This window comes from Convolutriloba macropyga, chromosome 13 (assembly GCF_964194025.1).
Source record: "Convolutriloba macropyga chromosome 13, txConMacr16.3, whole genome shotgun sequence".
In the NCBI taxonomy this organism is placed as follows: domain Eukaryota; kingdom Metazoa; phylum Xenacoelomorpha; order Acoela; family Convolutidae; genus Convolutriloba; species Convolutriloba macropyga.
The window spans coordinates 16,291,477-16,310,987 of NC_134480.1; the positions used below are offsets into that span (position 1 = coordinate 16,291,477).

Below are 19,511 nucleotides of genomic sequence, written 5' to 3' on the forward strand. Positions count from 1 at the left end.
ACATGAGAACGGGCTATAGTTTCCAATTATCATCTAGGTTTGAAAGCTCCCTTTCCGCTTTTTCTCTGTTATATATAACTTAAGTTAAGTCTTTATTTCATCCGGATTGAACTGAAAAATCAGTCAAATTGTAAAAAGGTGTCACTATCGCTTTAAAATTAGACTATATTTCATTTTTGTTTGACTAGAACATCACCGTTTGATGTTTCCGGAACATCTCTATGCGTCCGTTACTCAAGTCACTTTCGGATATCGCTCGTGACAATATGCTTCCTCCCATTATGGGTCAAAGGCTTGGAACAAATGCCAAACCACCTACTCATTTTCCCTTTTTGGTCAAGTTCCGGTTGTCGATTCAAGGATATTATAAGTGTTTACGAGCTGAACAAACTAAGTGTGCTGCATTCAATTTTTAATAAAGAAAAACGCAGAGAGAATTGAACAGAAAAATAAATGTATTCATTCAAACTGACTTTTATTCAATTATGGTCTGTTCTTCAGGCATTAAGTTTTCCATGTGATTATGTTCTTATGATTTTTTAACATGGATCGCAATAGCTTTGTTGTCAACTTTTTTCAAACACATAAAATAAATTATGCAGCCGCAAACTTGTAAGAATGAAGAAGTGTTTTAAAAAATCACGGGTGCATGGAAGTGCTATACGGGGCACATCGTGGTGCTATACTGAGACGAACACCTTCAGGGGAGGTTTAGTAATCACAGATGTGATCCAAAACAACCACGTGGTGCACCTTGGCAGCCACTGTCAGCTAAAATAGCGGCAGTTCGCAAAGCGGAGAGTCTGAGGAGCATGCCCTGAACAAGCGACCTATGAATCAAAGCAAAATCCGTTCTTAATTCCTTGCCAGTCCGATACTCATCAACGTAGTTAAGAATTTGAGATGAAAGAATTGAGGTTGAGCATCGAACAGCGCCCTTAAAGGAAGGGAGCCAAAGTGGTTGTTGGTTGGACTCCCGTTAAAAATCGGCTCCTGTAGTCAAGCCTCGCCAACTTCTTTTGTTGGTAAAGAGCGGAATATGGCCTTACTGAATCGAAAATCAAGAAAATAACGAATGAGAAATCAATACTATCAAATGAATATAGACCAGATAACGGTGACACCATTTAAGGTCTCTTAAGAACTCTAATTGACCAGAACCTAATAGTTAGAGGCAACGAAAACAGGATTGGTTTGTTTGAGATGCGAGGAAGCTTGGATAATTGCTACACTGTTTGACGGAAAAGTTATGAGTAGTGGAGGAGAAACTTGTGTTCGGTTGCTGCTGAGGAATAGTATCTGAATTGACCCCACTCCTCAAAGAATTGGACTCCAGATGGATTTTTCCAAATTTAAAATTAAACAGAATTAATAAGCAAAAATGATAACCTTGTCCGAACACAAAATTTTGAACTTTTACAGCCACAAAATCTGGTATAAATTGTTTAATATCCGATATCAATCAAAGGCAACCACAAAAACTCGACTCATCTAACAAACTTATAGAGCAGCAGGTGCTTAGTAGCACGAGTAATATAAGACACGTCTCAGTTTGGAAAATCGCTGATGACGTTATGCTAACACAGTTGGATGGTTAGGTTGCAAAGTATGCTGACTTAATTAGCATGTAAAGTGGTGAACTAATAAAATTGTTTTTTTAAAAGCAGCCATCAGCTTCTCAATGGCTATTGTTTAGGTGCTCTCCTTTTTTACAATTCAAAAAATTTGAATTGCAATGTGGCGTTGTCTTTTTTTAAAGATTTGTTCACACATTTTCCTGATTTTTGAAGTCAAATTGGAGTGGTGATTTCGGTCACGCCGAAAAAGGAAGTGGAGCAAAAAAAACCGAGTAGTTTTGATGCGTGAAATTTTTTGCTCTTGTTTTAAAGTAGAGTGAGAGAACGGTGTTTTTACAAAAATTCTCTTTCTCACTGGTTGTTTATTCACATGCGGTAATTTCACTTTGGTTTTTACTGTTTTTCCATTTTTTTGGATTGAATTGTTTTCTAAACGGTTTTTCCAATTCACTCATAGTCCATTCTAGTTCTAGTTTTTTTGTTTAGTCAAGAAAAATTCTTTGAATTTTACGTCTATGTAGACTTGTCCTGCTATGTTTTTTACTTTATTTTTTTTCGAAATCTTTGAAGAGTTTTGTCCCACAGCGTTCAGCATTCCGTTGGCCCAGCAAAATAAAATTTAGGACAAACTGTTAAATTTGATTTCGTACTTATTTTGTAGTCTAGCAATCGTTTGAGATAAATAGAAGCATTAATTGCATTTCTGATCAGTTTTATTCAGGAGTTGATTGGAAGATCTTGTGAGATATGATTTTCAAAACTGAAATTAATGGGTAATACTTTTGTATGACGTTAGGTGTATTTTTGGATTAATGGCGCTAAGGGGTATTTTGAAAACGGGTAAAATATCTTGACGCACAAAAATTTTTTATAGATGCGTTCTACAAAATTAGTCCTTATAATTGAATTAAAAAAATTACTTCGTTTTGAAAAAATTGTATTTAATGCTCGAAATAGATCGGGTTTCCAGAATTACCAGTTGCAAAGTAATTTTTAGTCCCTACAATAACTATCTGTTCCTCTTGAAAGTAGCTTCTAGTAGATACAGGAAAGATGTTTGTTCAGATGCATAAAAAATATCATACATTTTTATGTTTGTCAAACTAATTTTCAATTAAGTTTCAATTATTATTCAATTTGAAGTGATATTGGAGTAAAAACAGTTAATAAAATTTAAAGTGAAATACCATGCTATTTCAGCAGACAATGTTGTGCGCTGTTTCCATTTAGAAATGCGGAAACTGAACAAATATAAATCAACAGATGAAAATAAAAGCAAAAATTAATTGCTCTGCGAGACATATCCCAATTTTTACCATCTGTTATATAATTTTTCTTATATTGACCATCACAAATATTGTTATATTGATAGAGGGATACAGGGTTGACGAGGATAAAGTCTTTTAAAATTTAAAGTAATAATTCGATCAAACAGCTGCTAAATCTAAGGGAAAAAATTTGCTATGACAGTTTATTTGTTCAAATCGAAACTTCTGATCAATCGGAAAACTCTTAAGGTCCAGTGGCTGAATCTGCAGACCAAATTGAGGGCGAACAGATAAACATTTATTCGTTGTGAATACATATTTCTTTTTGTAAGCTTGACGTAAAAAAATTCGGCACATAAAAAGTTGTTTAATATTTTCTGTATTTGATGACTTTTTCTTCAATCATAGAAGTTTGTTTTTTTTTGAAAAATCACCGTCATTAGATAATGATAGCCGTGTCCACTACTATGTAGGCGCCGATTGCGTTCCATTTTTGAAATCTGAAGAAATCTGAAATTCTGTCACATATTTTAAAGGTTTTTGTTCCAAACTAGAACTCAACAATTTTTATATGAACTCAAAAAATTGGCTTTTTCGCATTTACTTCATCTTCCTATAATTTTTTTCCTGACTTGTTCTAAATTAGTCATGGCGTAGTTTGATTGTTTTCTTAACTAATATCTTTCTTATGATTTTACAAGAGAATTTTCTTTGTTAGACATTTGCTGATGTTTCTGGATCAACTTTTATTCTACCGTTGTTTTGTTCTCCCTCGCTTCATTGCAAAGCAAAAATTGTTTCTGTAGACAAACTACACATCAGGCGATAAGTTAATGTTTCTTGATGCTTTTGGATTTTAGTAGAAATTTATACCACTAATTTTTTGTTCAGACAGCTCTTTGTTTCATTTTTTTCACCTTACTTTATCAACTGTTTTAATCATTTAGATTTCTAGAGTTTTTTTGCTCAATCAGCTTACTAAGTCTACATTTTAAACCCAGTTTCTGAGTTTTATGTTTTGGTTTCGTATTAGAAAAAATCTTCTGCTTCAATGACAAATCGTGCACGACGAGTTGAAAAACTTATTTTCGTTGTTCCATTTTCCAATTTTTTTTGTTTTACACTATCAAGATTGAACATAAAAACGTTCTAATATTCTTGAAATTCGGGCACGTTTTCGGACTTTCTTCTATTACACTGAAAACAATTATTTTTTGTCAAAATTATCAATGACTCTTTTAGTTTTTCAAAGTCGTTTCAAGAAGAAAACAACGAATGGATGAAAGAATCAAAATCTTTAATGGCGAAAAATTTGAATCTTACATTGTTCGTTTTAGTATTAAAGTGTTTTTAGAATCTTGTTTTTAAAAACTTTTTCCCAAAATTTTGAATCCGAAAAAGAATCATTTTAAAATTGAAGGCTACTCAGGTATTTCTGGTTACTATGAAAACTAAAATAGTTTCTTTTTTCAGCATTTTTTTGCTGCACTATAGGGCAACAAAACAGTTGCTTTTTTCATAGAAGCTCGCTAAACCACAAAATTTGCAGCTTGTTGCTAGTACAAGCTTTTCTAGAAATCATGCCAAATTTGGTAATGTGATGCATTGAATGCTCTCAAATGAAGCGCAAAATTAAAGCCCTCTTGTTTTCAACTTGCATTTTTGTCAAGGTTAATTAATTGAGCAATCGTTCGTTGTGGGCATCACAATTCAGACCAATGGAAATTTTTTCATTATTAGCGTTATAAATTATTATCTGACAAAAATTGAGTAAAACGATAGCAATGGCTTTTGATTTTCTTTGATAAATATCAATAGCCAGGGACGGACTGTACTTTACTACGATGCTCAAAATACATTTATAGTCATTAATAGTGAACGTGTCTTCATTTGGGCAATCACATTGTTCAAGAAATCCTTAGCGAGAAAATTGGTGGCGAGAACTCTATGATCTCAATATAATCATAACGAAGGAAAACTGCACATTAAAAAACTTAAAATATTCTGGAGATGCGATGTCTCAGAACTGAATTATTTTTTTTTACTCCTGAAATGTCCTGAGTCAGCGCTGAAAAGCTCTGAGACTCCGTCCGGATACTAAAATTTAACTTTGCTCTATTCTTTTCAGACCTGAAAACTTGAACAACAGGTTATACTCTAAACAAATTGAGAAAATGAGATGATCATAACAATACCAGAGCAAAAAAATGATTTAGAATATCATGATTAAGGACGTGACTGATGATCGGTGAAGTGTAATGCCAAAATATCTGTTTATGTGCCACGGTAGGGCAGTCATAGTCCAAAAACGATAAATATCCGGCAAGATCATAAATAATGAAACCAAAGACTGGCAAGATATCCTTCGAAATTGAACTAGGTTTTTTTTAATATTGAAGTAGGACTAAAATCTCTTTGAGGAACGATGTCGCAAACAGAAATTGAAATAGAATTTAGTTGACGTTTTTTTTACCTGATAAGAGCTGCGACAATGTTGGACAGAATCAGTGCAACTGTCACACGCAATTTAGTCACTCCTCTATAAAAGGGCCTGCACACAGCTATGTACCTGCAATAGCATATACCCTTCATTGTTAAAAACTTGATTTTTTAATACTTAACATTTTTAATACTTATGTTCCTATTTGGTAAGTTATTATATAGCATCATACTACTAGCATAGGCAGTATAAGTCAAAATTGCATACGCTAGTGATGAGCGGGATGATCAAACTTTGCAAGAATCTTGCGAGGTGATTCAAAACTTACAAGATTCGTGCAAGAATCTTGCAAGATATCAATCAAGGCAAAAAAATAAATCCGGGTACAAATGTTCTAGAAAGCACCTTTGAAGGAAATTATTGTTTAATAAATAATTTACAAAACGGAAATAAAAAAATTAGCCCGGATTCAAAATCTTGCAAGATTTTAAATTCTCAAATTTCTAGGGTAATGATTAATGTGAAAAAAATTTAGCTTAACACTACAACAAAAAGCGGAGAAGACTAATCGTTCACCGCATTAAGTTCAACTCGACAAAAATCGCTTTTTTCTAAATAACCAAAATTCTGAGGTTATTTCTCGGTTACGTCTCTTCCCGGAAATTAGATTTTAAAGGTGTGGTCTAAAGCATAATTGCAATTTCTACACAGTGTTAGGAACATTCGAAATACACTTTTTGCAAACTGCGGTTGACTGGAAACCCACAACTTTATCTAGGAAACACACTTAATGCGGCAAAGACCGTTCATTTGGCGCACCCTAGTTGAGAGGTTAACCATTGTGGAGAGTTCAATTATTGTTTTATCAAAAAAATATAGAGCTATAATGATGAATTATCATCCTCAAATTGATCAAAGTTAGTGAAAATTCTGTATCTTGATTAAATTTATATAGAAAACCACCAAGATATATTAGAATTGGCTCGTCTTCCACAATGAACTTAAAATTCGTCATGAAATAGCTTTTATAATTTTAGTAGTTCTGATTTTTTTAAACAATTGGGTAATGTATTGGGTTTTGCATTTGGCATAATGGGTATTTTGACCTTGTTTATTTTTTCATTATTGCATTTTTGCCGCCACTTTGGAGCGACAAATTTGTTACCCAATTCGTCTTTAAAATGATTAATGAATCGTCAAAATTTCTGTCCAAACCTGTCGAATGCAATGAGTACAAGTGCAAAAGCAGACGCAATTTCCACGTGAAAAGATAGGAAGTATTGAGTGGAGGAGAAGACATTGCAGCCCATTATTTCATCATTGGCTGCAAACAGGAACATGTACTCCATAGGCATCTGAACTCCACAGCCAATCAGAGCGAGTGACGTCATGTAGATTATGAGGTAGTCCGACATCTAAACAACCAGGTTGCCCGCCTTAGACAAAAGTTTGAAAAATTACTTAGAATTATACGGGACCTTCGAAAATTTGCGAAAAGGCGCGTTCAAAGAGGCTGTGTCAAATTTTCTGCGCCAGCGTACTCATAAGTTGTACTTTCCAATTTTTTGGCTCTGCCCTATTAAAAAAGGACTTAAAATAAAGTGCTTATCTTTTCAAGTTATTTTTTTTTCATCACCTTTTATCAGTATGCTTGGTTAGGGAAATCATGGTTGAAATCATTTCTAAGTTCAGTCGATTCTCAAAAAATTTTCTTGCAATCAGCCTTGTGCCCACAAATCACCATGGTGCCCACGCAACTAAGTATTTGCCTTTTATTTATTCCCAGAAACCCTCACAATCGGGCCTTCAAAATTTCCTCATCATCAACCCACACAATCAGGTTGAACGGAAGAAATGAGCATTGTCCCCACTCATTGGGTGACAAACAAATTCGCGCACAGCAATAACTGGGCAACTAAAATTGGGTGAACCAAGACTGTAAACTAACCATTGTGGGGCTGAGGGTGATGTCGCAAGCAAGCAAGGCTATACGTTTCAAAAATTTTCGAACCAAATCTGAGAAGCCACCGAAAGATTCTAACGCGAGTGTTACAAACTGGATACCTATTTCGGCACATTTTTGGGCATATTGTTCATGTTTCCTATCTTCAGCATTTGTCAGCGCAAAATCACACATCCTCGCCGCATCAGAAATTAGACTGGGCTGCAGTGGGGAAGTTATGGTTACGTCTAACGCAGATGGTTGTCCCGCTGACCATCTGGGCAAGTATATGTGTCCTTGCCTTGAGTTATTATCTGGAATCAAATTTTTCTGTTCGCAGACGGGTGTTAAGTTTGCGGTCGAGCAAGCAGCAAATATTCTATACCTCACTCTATGGTGCCGCGATATCATATCCCCCCGACCATGACAGTTTAAAGCGTGATGACCCAGCTTGCCCAGTCTGCCGTTTGACAGTAAGGGCATTTTCGTTCCTCAATGTATAACAGTAACATCAATCCGATACTTCAATGCGGCCTCGAATTCATTTGGCTGAAGGTCAACGGCCAGACTAGGGATTGGAGGTGCGCAAAGCGAGGCCCCAGATTGAGACAACGTTAGTGAAAGCAGACGAGCTTTCTCCCGATTTGCAATCTGATTACCGAGGAGGTCAGATAAAGCAGCATTGTCAAGTGCCTCCTGAATCTTGTTTTGTGTATATTGGCTATTTTCTAGATTCTTCAGTTTTGCCACTGTTTCTTTGAAATTTTGGTTGTCTGTAATTTGCTCACGGGTTATTTGTTCTGCTAAAGCGTCTGCCTGCGATACTGACCCAACAAACGCCGCTTTCAATTGGTCAACTGCTTGTCTAAAACCAACGCCAGTTTTGCTTATTGGTAGACAAGCCTGCTTCCAAGCGTTGTCACTTATAACGGTACCTAACAAATTCTCAAATGTTGTTCTCTGAAGGTTGTCAAAATTCTGCAAAATAACAGAGGATTCGTCAGATAGAGGGTTACATCGCAGGGAATATACCATCTTTGAGGCAGCAAGACAGCTTCGAAGAATTCCAAGCGCACAATATGGGTCGTCTAGATACGCCAAGTTGTCGAGCAGTTTTTCTATTTTGCTGACTCTTCTTCTCAAAGATGCATCAACAAGCTGGGATTGCCGACGGTAGCGCCCAAGATCTCAAATCCTTCTTTGCTATTTCCCTTTACTCTGTTATCTATAGGGTTCAGATCAACGGGTGACCAAATCTCACATTTTTCTATTCTGAGCTCTAAACCGCATGCTTCACCCAGATTTGTCAACAAATTCAATGCTGTGCAAAGTTTTTTGGTGGGTACCAGCAAGGATGCCATGATCCAAATACCAATTATGCTGTACTAGATTTGGTAATTTTGTTTCAATTTCTTTAATGATTGGCTACAGAGCTAGTGAAAACAAAAGCGGCTCCAAAGGATCCCCTTGCTGAGCTCCCGATTGGCTACTTATGTATGTGTTGTTAAAATGCAAATGACTGTGTTGTGAGTAGCAAAAAATCGCAAAAGGGGCAACACTAGGTACGAATTCTGCGACTGCTTCCAAAACCTTGCTTCTTTTTACCGAATTGAAGGCATTTTCGAAATCAATCTGCAATATTCCGGAATTTTTGATTTTTGCAATTATTCAAAGGAAACTCTTGTCGCATGTAATTTTTTCTCAGCACCAACCTTAACTACCACTCCCAATTGTTTCGTGTTAAATAGATCAGCATCTTCTGAATTCGCTTCACGAGCATTGCATTTAGCAATAAGTCGCCGAATGACTTCCCCAATACCCCAATAGCGATAGGGGTGACCCCACGTTTCAACTTTTTCAATGCAGTTAATGTTGCACTACATAGAATAGGAGCAACGAGTTCGGGAAGCTGACCCCTGCTGGCTAAATTGACGAATTTTGTTAAACTAGTGATTGCTCGCTTTGACTGATCAGGGGCACCGCAGTTTACTTCATGCAGAAGATGTTCGGGATATATTTTTGACGGCTCAGCTGCAGTAAATTTAGAGAACGACTCGATTTGGGAGAATACTGATGCCTCATCAAATTGAAACGCGATCGTGTTAGCATTTTGATCAAATTGGTGATCAGGTTGCTTTTCCTTAGGTTGGAGCTTTTTAAGTTTATTTAAGGTTGAAACATTGTCAGGTGCGACGCCGACAGAAGACAGAACTTTCGCTGCCCTCCCAAACTGCCCCTGCAGGCAAAGAGATTTCGCGCAGCTTGCTACAGCGTCTATTGACTCATTGCTAGTTTTCTTTGACTGCTTCATTAGGGCCGCCTCGTATCACAGTGCAGCATAATCACCTGATTTCCATCGCTCATGTCTGCTCAACAACTGTTTTTCTTGCTGCTGCTTGTGTTTCTTACCCAAACGATTAGAGGCGCGTAGAACACATTTGCTAATTGCAAAGAGTTTTTTTAAATTTTCTAACGATTGCGCGTGTGAAATCTAAGCATCGATAACGGATGTTAGTAATTCTGACCATCTCACCCAAAACTTTACAGGAATAAACTTTTGGGTAGGGATGTGCTTACTGCTGATGGTTTCGAGATCTGGGAGTTCATTTAGATTTATATCTGTTGCAGCTAGATTTGGTGAACTCCCGGATTGCAAAATCTCGTCTATCCTTTCGCTAAATCGCGTGGTATCTTTTTCGATTTAGACTGTAAAGGCGTAAATCGCGAGTAGGCTCATATTGATTTGGAGCACACCATCTCATCGAAGTTCGGTCCCCACTGGTCATATCTAATTTTGGTTTTTCCAAGATGATGTTCGATACAGATTTCTGGTACAGTTTATCCCTTTTGTCGGGGTAGAAATGTGTTGTTTTTTTGGGGGGGGGGGAGGCACTTGAAAGCGGGAAGTGGTGTCATCAATTATTAAACTATTCATTTACTTAGTCAGTCCCGATGATAAATTGCATTGTTTTGCCCCCCGACTAAGCTCTGTAGTATTGTCAGTCTCAGCTAACAAAACCTTCTTGCTTTCTCTAGTTTTCATAACTGTTAACATTGAATGCGCAATTGCCTACCAATTTTTTTTTATCCCAACAAGCATACCTTAAATTAATATTTTCACTTTTTATCAGTTGATACAATATTCACAGTTCTGAAAAATACGAAACTTAGTACGGCACCGTATGAGGCTTTATCAAAATTTCAAAGCCGTTGTATTTTTCAGATTAACTTTTTCCCCGATTAACGTCACAGGAGCATCAAAATCAAGCAATTGAAATGTCCTTTTCGGATAATGTGACCTCTGATTACACCGTACCAGCTTTAAATTACCTCTGATCAACTTTGCTTTCATTTTTTGCAATTCTTCCGATCAGTTTTTCTGATCATTCTTTTTTCTCTTTTTTTTATTCTGCCCACTTCATTCGTTCCATCTTCGTGGCTGTCGCATTTCGCGTGTACTCAAAAAATTGTTAGAGCTCTCTCCATTTCACCCAAATTTCCCTTTTTTTTAACTATTCCTTGAATTAGGTCTTCAATTCTTACAACGAAAAATTGAAAAAATTTAATACATTTATAATTATTTACATGAACCCTGTCTGAATACAAATTTTAAAAAAGTTAGCTTGAGCCTCCTTTCAGACTGCGGTCCTTTAAAAATTCATCATGACTACTTTTGAAATTGTTTGCTATAATTCTGATTCCTTTTCTGAATTAGTTAATTAGTTTATTAGTAAGCATGTACCTCAATTTTAACATAGATTTTTGCCTCGCATTCATAATTAATGACGATAAATCGCTTCATTTCTCTCAAATTTTGCGTAGTTCGCAGTTTTGAGATCAATTTTCTCAATTGTTGTGACTGAAATTTATTTGGAGTATCTAGACTCTAAATGGCGTTAAGTTGATGGGGAATCAATAAGTCTCAGCAAAATCAAGATAGAACGTCGCTGAGTCTTGAAAAAAAACATTCTAGACCTGATTTTTTATCAAAAGGGAACTCGTTTTAATAGTTGAAAGGATTTAAAAACATTTTTGAACAAGCAGTAAATCATAATCAGCAACAATAGCAGAGCATGGGAGCTATATACTAAATTTTGATGCGTGATTGTTCAATCTCTATGTTTTTTTAAGAAAAGAGCATTGATCATTGTAAATATAGGATTAAACAAAAAGAATTATTGGTAGAAAAATCTTTCTATATGAGAATGCTTTGTGCCAGAATCATATATTATTTTACGAGTGTCATTCAGGGATGATTATATATGGTTTTTTGTTACCCTGCAAGGATCGTACGCAGGAAAAACATTTTGATTTGTACAATCTTTGTTTAAAACCCATGAACTGGCGACCAGGGTTACAAGCAATCTTTTACATCTTCAATTATTTTTTACAAAAGTATTCAATATCCGTGAAAATTTTGATACTTATGTCTTTGTATAATGTTCGCAAAATAAAAAAGACATCTGATTACTGATTAAACGGATAAACAGAAAAGATCTTCGTTGTCTAGATGGCTACATAATTATCGTTAAAGTTAAATGTCTTTTTAAAATTAATTAAAAATATTAACAACTCGGCATCCTTCTCTTCAATTTCCTATCATCGATCTTCCTCACCGTCAAATATCCATGGCAACTTTTCGACTCCATATCCGCAATTATCAACATTCTCTCTTCACATTCAATCAAGGACTCATGTATTTCAACGATAAATTCCATCACGATAACTTCCAACGATAACAATAAGCAAATTCAATCAACAAAGTCTACAGAAAAACAAGTTTCAATCAGATCTGAAATACACAACATTGAGTCTACTATTCAAACACTGGAAAATGATAAACATAACTAGACTGACTAACACTGGGATTAACAACCCACGGGCGAAAACCCGAAGCTTGATCTATTCAAATATATACATTGGTGCATTCACATCTTTCAGGTGAAAATGGTGGAGGTTGTCGGAGTTCGGTGGAGGTCGGTGGCGGAATTTGGTAGCTGAGGTCGGTGGAGGTCGGTGGAGGTCGATGTGCGAGTTAGTTGTGGTATAGTTTGGTGTAGTGGTGTAGTTGTGGTGTAATTAGTAGAAATAGCTATAGAATAGAGTGGGTATCGCCATTTTAAAATATTCATGGCTATTTAAGGCTTTAATTTCGTCTTTACAAAAAGTTTAGAACTAAAATTACACCATAAAAAATTTTGATACCAACAAAATTAGCTTTGAAAGAAAACATTGTTGGCGTCTTTGGTTTAAAAAAGCTCGAAAAATATCTTTTTCAAGACGGTTCTTTCCATCTAAATTAATTGTAGATAACGTTCGAAAAATTAAACATGCATTTCAAGCTGTCAAGGCGTTGATTCATTTCCACTTAAAAACACAGTGGGATATAGCTCAGGTTTTTCTCAGTTTTGAATAGCTTATGATTACGCTGATTAAGAAACGAGGAAACTGTCACTTTTTCAAAAATTTCTCTTTTTTTCAAACGTATCAATTTTGAACATACCAAGTTCAAGTTTTTCTTTGTGTAAAACCTGATGAAAACATGTATCTGACATCATTCAAAAGTTTTGCAACAGAATTTTAGCTGGAATTAAACTCATACGAAGTGCAACTTGATTTTAGAATTACTTCAAGCAAAGTACAAAATCATATTTTATGAATGGCTGGTTTCTTTTTAAAAACGAATACATCTGACTTTTATGAGTAAAATGAGTGTAATTATCTGCGCAGCTTTTCTGTTATCGCTATTAATTACCATAAAAAACATTAAAGTGACGTTAGTGTAATGCCTCATCAGATGAGCTGTCTCTCGAGTTGAAAACAATAAGGATGATATGTAGGTTCATTTTAGTCGTAGTTGAGGAAATAAAAAACATTTCGATTGTCAGTTTTCGGATATAAGAACTTTCAGGTTTTGAGTTTATTTTTTTAACAGCATGAACTCGGGTACCACATATTTTAACCGTAAGAAAGCCCCGGTTTGTTTTTTTCTTCATGGTTAAAAAGTTATGTGCAAGGTACGCTGAAATTCCCCTCCAAACTATAAGAGAAACTAAAACTGCCCTGATCCTAACCCTAACCCTAACCACCTCTCCAAGTAATCTAGAATCCCCAGCAACCTGAAGCTCCTTCACTGAATTACTTTGAATCTCAAACAACGGTATCCATTTTTACTTGAAGGGCGTTGATGGGAAAGAACCATTTTTTATATCGGGTGGTCAACCTGCCAAGGCTGGACATTTTCCTTAGGTGTAATCTTCATTACTGTTCACACCTGTTTAGGGTTTCTGATCAGGTAGATCAAAAGGACGAGGGTATTGGCCAGAGTGCCGACCACTGCCAGAAAGAGGGTGCAGATACCCAGCCAGAAACACTCCTGGTCAGAGTAGAGCAGATTGCCTAAAATAAAAAAAAATGCTACTTGAAATGACAAATTTTGTAAGTTGTCGAAAAAAAGAGCGAAAGGTAAAGTAAGTCTGAAGGACAAAAAAAACCCTAAAACAAAATACAACTTCAAGTGAAAAAAGAAAAGCGTGAAGGCTGATGAAAAGTTTGGGTGATGATAATTAAGAGGTTATGTCTGAGGAGCTGATTGTCATTTGAGTTGTTGCAATGGTTTAAGTACAAAAGTTTATAAATGCGCCACAAGAACATAACAGACAATCAAGACTTTTAAGAGAATCACTGTGATTTTAAAATTTTAGTTGCTTTGTCAGAAAAATTGCTTTTAGGAACAACTTTTTAAAAATTTAAATAAATAAATATTAAAAAAGATTTGATCGAAGAAACGTGTCCATCAAAAAAATCAACTTTATTTTGATAGACACATTTTTCATTATTAATACAAAAGTTAATTTTTCTCGTCTGGCTCCGACCTAGTGAAACGAAACTCGAAAAACATTAACAAGTGTAATATTTAGTTGTCTTGGCTCAATTTGAAATGGCTTATCGAGCACTTGACGATAACATTTTTCCTGATAAAATTATGATAAGATCTTTAGAGGTTCTTAGCAAGATTCATCAAGAACGATCCTGGCTAAAAAACAATTGCAGATGTTAAAAAAAATTGAAGAAGAGAAAAATAATTGAGACCACCATAAAAAAACAAGAAACCAAAAGAAACAAAAAAAAACATACTTTGAAAAGACACGTGTCAGGTTCAGTTGAGAGCAGCAGGGATACAAGAAAAGATGGGAAAGATTTGATGGATGGGTGCATGGAAACAGCGCAATTTGGCTCGATAATACCAAAAGTTTTTCGTAAATCGGAGACGCTCAGAAGTTTCCGCGGAAGTGCAGATGAGAGTGCGAATCAGCTTGAGGTATTTTCTAGCATCACTTCAGCTAGATGGCTTTGTTTTTTTTTTCGTCGAGTTTTATTGTTTCATCCATTGTTTTTTGAAGAATTGTGAAATTAGGGAAATTTTTTGTCGATTCTTGCCTGAACTTATGCTAAGTTTGTAAAATTTAATAGTCGCTCATCTTATCAGGATTCTATTAAATGAATCGTTTGCAAAAATCATTCATATCCGTGTATATCTTGACGTTTTCTTACCAACAATTTTATGAAGATCTTATAAAGACTTTTCAAGTTACAGTGAGCCTCTTATCCAGCTCTTTCAATTTTTGGTTCACTGGTTGTCAACTAAATCGTAGTCACATAAAAAATGTTACCTATAAACTCCTGCAATATGGCACTAACTGATAACCAAATAAAATTTCAAATTGTTTTTATATTTCTGCAATTATTCATTTATCTGAAAAGTAACCCATAAGTCCTCCGATAAAATTTAAACTCACGATTTTTTTAAAAAATTGCATGTGTTGCATTTCTGGTTGTCTTTCGCGTACAAGAGTCATCTTGGAAAAAAGGCTGAAATTTAATAGTCCATTACGATGCAGGGGTATACCCCAAAATTTCCGCCTTGGTAAAATTGGCTAGAAAATTAGTTACATACACTGAACGAAATCAGGTGACATCTTTTGTATCTTACTTTTCACAAAAGGGGTTCAGCCAATTTTGCGAAATAAAAGAACATTCGGTGCAAAAATTAGGTGCGAAATCTTGTAGCACGTTTCCACTCAATTTAGGTGTTTATTATTCTCGCGCATTTTGAGCATGCAATAAGCCATTTAATAAAGATTTAATTGAAGCCTTCAAAGCTTTAAAGTGCTTTAAATACATGCTACCACAAAAATTGATTTTTTTCCGAAAAATCCCTCGCACATCAAAGATTTGGTATATCAATGTGGGATTGGCCAATTTTAATAAGTAGTAATAAATAGTACTAATAAGTAGAAATAAGTAGTAATAAAGTAATATAAGTAGTAATAAAATAGTAATAAAGTACTACTAGTAGTAATAAGTTAGGCTTAATTAAATAAGTATTAATTAAGTTAGGCTTAATTGCGGATTATATGCGAAATCGAGCTACATTGCGTGCGAAAAATCAATACATAAATGGAGCGGATGCGTGATACAACTCGCGCAAAAAATAGGTTATTAAGTTTTTACTTGTATTCCGCGGCTAAAATTAGGACACTTTTGCGAACACGGAAGACGATATTCCCTTCCATTTTGCCGGTTTCTGCTAAAGTAGCTATTTTCCGCAATATTGTACCACTTTCAATGTATTAACATAGCAAAAACGAACACGAGATACACACATCGGGCATATCTGCCCGTGACGATTTGGGTATACCTCTGCACTGTAATGTCTCCGAAACGATTTTTTCATTGCTGTTGATATATTTTAGGATAGTCATGCTTTCCTGAACTTGAACAAGGAGCGCTAAAAAATCTGAATGTTTAGATGATTTTTTATGACTCTCAAAATTAATTATTTTTGAGATCATCGTTTATTTGACTATGTTTTCCATCTGGCGTAAACTGTTTTGCGAATAAAGATTTTCGCAAGATGTTTTCTGGAGTCTTTACAAATTTTCTTCAAAAACTTTTTTATGGAACCAATTCAGAAGATTTATTCCATTTTTGTTACCTGGATATTCAATTTCTGACGATGTCATTAGCTGGAGAGTTTACGTTTAATTCGTTACACAATTTTCGCATATCTTATATAAAATGGCAACAAATGTCGCCGGAATATATACCCTACTGTTCATGAGTGGTGGTCTTAGTTTTTATAATGAAACGATTGTTCTTCTTTTTTAGATGATGAAATTAATTTTAGCTGCTCCTTGTTAAAAATTGACAGTCTGGTAAATATAATTAATAATTTTAATTTTTTGATGCGTTTCATAATCTGGCTAAATAAAATTGATATCTTACCCCAGAGTCCTGCTTACTCAAATTCTGACAAATGGCCATTGCGATTTCAAATAGTTTTTGTTCTTTTTTATATTCATTTTGAGCAACTATAGTCTAAAACTTTTCCATGATTTCGTCTCACAAGGTCTGTACCGTAACTGTGAATACAGACGTTTCTATTGCAGAAATATAATATTATCTCAAATTCAACTAATTATTCTCTCCGTCTCTTCCGTAAAATTGATCACACTAGTTACATAACCCCATGAAAGTTCATAGGGCAACTTTCTTGCATCCCTTTAGCTCCCCAAAATCTTAAGTTTTTGGCAAAAACAGACATGTGCTAGGACAGCACTAACGCCAGAGGACAAAATCAAAAGTTGTGATTTCGATAAATTTTGATTAAGTTCAGGTCTATTTTTACATCAGATATAAGTCAAGCGACGACTATGGTATTTTTAGAGACAATTCTTCGAAGCTGTAAGTTGGTACCCGTAAAATGTCTCAAAAACATGTGTTATATGTTATCAGAGAATGTGAACAAAAGCCGTTTGCCAGAATGTGAGAAAAACATGGATTTATAGTCAGACCAGTTAAAGTGAACAACGCGCCTTTCGGATTTGAACCAAAGCTCAGTTTCGCTTTTTAGTTGATCTCACAAGATTTCCGAGCTGTAAAAAGTAATTATTTTGTTGAAAATCTGGGGTAGATTAAAAGATTGCAACTATATAACCCTGTTTAGGCTAGAAGATAGGTTTGTTAAGGAATTTGGAACTGGTTGTGGCTTATTGTCATAATCTTTTCATAGGGACCAACCGGACGTTCTTAATACCGGGGGTAAAGTCGAAGATCAAGTTATCGGAATATTCAATGAACACGCCAGATAGAATTAAAACGGAAATATTAACTTCAACCCTTGACAGTGGGCGTTTCCAAAGGGGAGGGGGTGCAATCCAGGATGAGATGCACGCCCCACAGGCAGCTCTAATCAGACTAATTTGGGCTGTGCTTTGAGAAGAAGACAATGAACCCTAAAATTCAGAGCTAAGTCGGGCACCGAAGGGGGTATGCGGAAGAATTGGAGTTATACGTGGACGCAACCATTATGCAAATAGACCAGTACTGGATTTAAAAAGCATCTCTTACTTGCAAGCGACGTGTGATAACAATAACGGCGACTAGACTTAAGCCTCTAAATGTGGGGACTATCTTCTAATCTTTTCGCATGTATTCTCTTGTTCCTGAAAACTTCATCTCTTAGGCAAATAATTATTATAAATTGCTGTCTATAGTCCCCCAGTCAAAATCGGAAGGTTATCTTGCAAGAATCTTGCAAGATTTCGCATCATCTTGCAAGATCTTGCAAGATAACCGTCAATCAGCATGAAAATTCCCAAGTAAGCAGCATTTGTTAATAAAATATTCTCCAATGACTACAAAAAGATCAACATTGTGCCATTAGCGCAATCTTAAGTGTCTCAGAGCGAAAAATTGGATAGCCGTATTTTTAACGCTATTTAAAAATCTTCTAAAGGTGTACAAATTTATCAATTCTCTCCAGCCAATTTTACACATCGAAAAAGTTGAGCTTCTAACAGAAATTGCTTCAATTTTCATTCGGATTAAATCTACCAAAGTTCTAAATTTGGCTTTTAAATTAGCAAATTAAAACTGGTACTTCCTGCAAACACATAGAAGGTGTTGAGTTTGGAGGCAAAATATGAGCAGATCTCCGCAACATCTTGTTAAAACAAATTTCGTAAAACACTTTTCACAAAAACAATAGCGGTTGGAAAAATCTGCTGCTCGCAGGAATTTCGATTCTACAGATTGAATGTTTTTTAATCATTAGAACCCCTGTTTACACCTATGACATTTAGCAGAAAGGAATTGTAAAACAAGATGCATCGAATGTTGTTCTTTTTTCTGGTCGCAATTTTTGTTGGATTTTTTGTAATATGCTGGTTATCCATTATTCGTTTAAAACCTCTAAATCCCGAAATCAGAACTTTTGCGGTAACAATTGCTTTCAACATTTTTCTCTCAATATTGAATCTAAAAATTAAGTTATTATCTGTACGAGAGTCCGATCTGAAAGGAACGTTCAGCTAAAATATGTTGAGATATTAGGGCTCATTGAAAAAGTTCAAAAGATGATCGAAAAAAGAGGATGTTGATTTAGTTCGTTTTGGGAACCAAAATCAAATGCAAGAGAGGAGGTCAAATTCTGAATCCAAAAATTATGAGTTGAAAAGCTGCAGTTGAAATAAAAAATCATAAAAAGATTGCAGGACAAGTCCTGAATTAAAAACCAACGAAAGAAATTATCATTAACCTAAAGTTGATTAAAAACCAATTTACAAAAAAACGTCAAAATCAGACAAACTAAGTAAAAAACCCACTGCCCTCAATTCACAAAGATACAATAAAAAAATAACAAAAAAAATTAAACAAAATGTTTCTTCAAGATCTATTGAATTAATGAACAATGAAAATGTTAAACTTTATTGAAAATAAAAACTGTAAAAATCTGGAAATCGGTAAAAAAATACAGCAAACGCGTCTGAAGCAATAAGAAACAAAGAGAGAAGAAGCAAAATTGAAAGAATAAGCCAAAACACAGAAAATTTTTTAAATAATCAGTGGCTTTCAATAAAGTCAGTGGTTTTCTCTAAAAAGAAAACCATATAGCTACATGACAAAATTCTTTACCACAATATATCAGAAAAATTCACTAGTCAAATACATTTTATTATCAGTTCAAATGGCTCAAAACATTTCTAATGACTCAAAAAAGGCCCAACGTAAATAAAAATAATGTCAAGATTCACAAAATTTACAAAAACATTTCCAAAGTAATTGGCATCTCTGTCAATAGAAACTTTAGCTAAAAGTTGCAGTCAAAATAGTAGCCAAAAATTCCGCATTAGAAAGCCAATGAGAACTGTTATGTTTAAGACTATCTGATTAGAACACAAGAGAAACAACAAAATCAGCCAGCATGAAAAATCAGCTTA

General features: G+C 35.1%; 1 protein-coding gene across 1 annotated transcript in view; it reads right to left on the minus strand.

The window, feature by feature from the left end:
- Positions 1 to 19,511, minus strand: part of LOC142351641 (uncharacterized) — a 101,168-nt gene that overhangs the window by 25,098 nt on the left and 56,559 nt on the right. Inside the window, exons 2-4 of the mRNA XM_075403780.1 lie at positions 13,502 to 13,626; positions 6,501 to 6,700; positions 5,319 to 5,414 (exon numbers count right to left, since the gene is read on the minus strand). Coding sequence (XP_075259895.1) covers positions 5,319 to 5,414; positions 6,501 to 6,700; positions 13,502 to 13,626 — 421 coding nt within the window. The remainder of the gene's footprint in view (positions 1 to 5,318; positions 5,415 to 6,500; positions 6,701 to 13,501; positions 13,627 to 19,511) is intronic.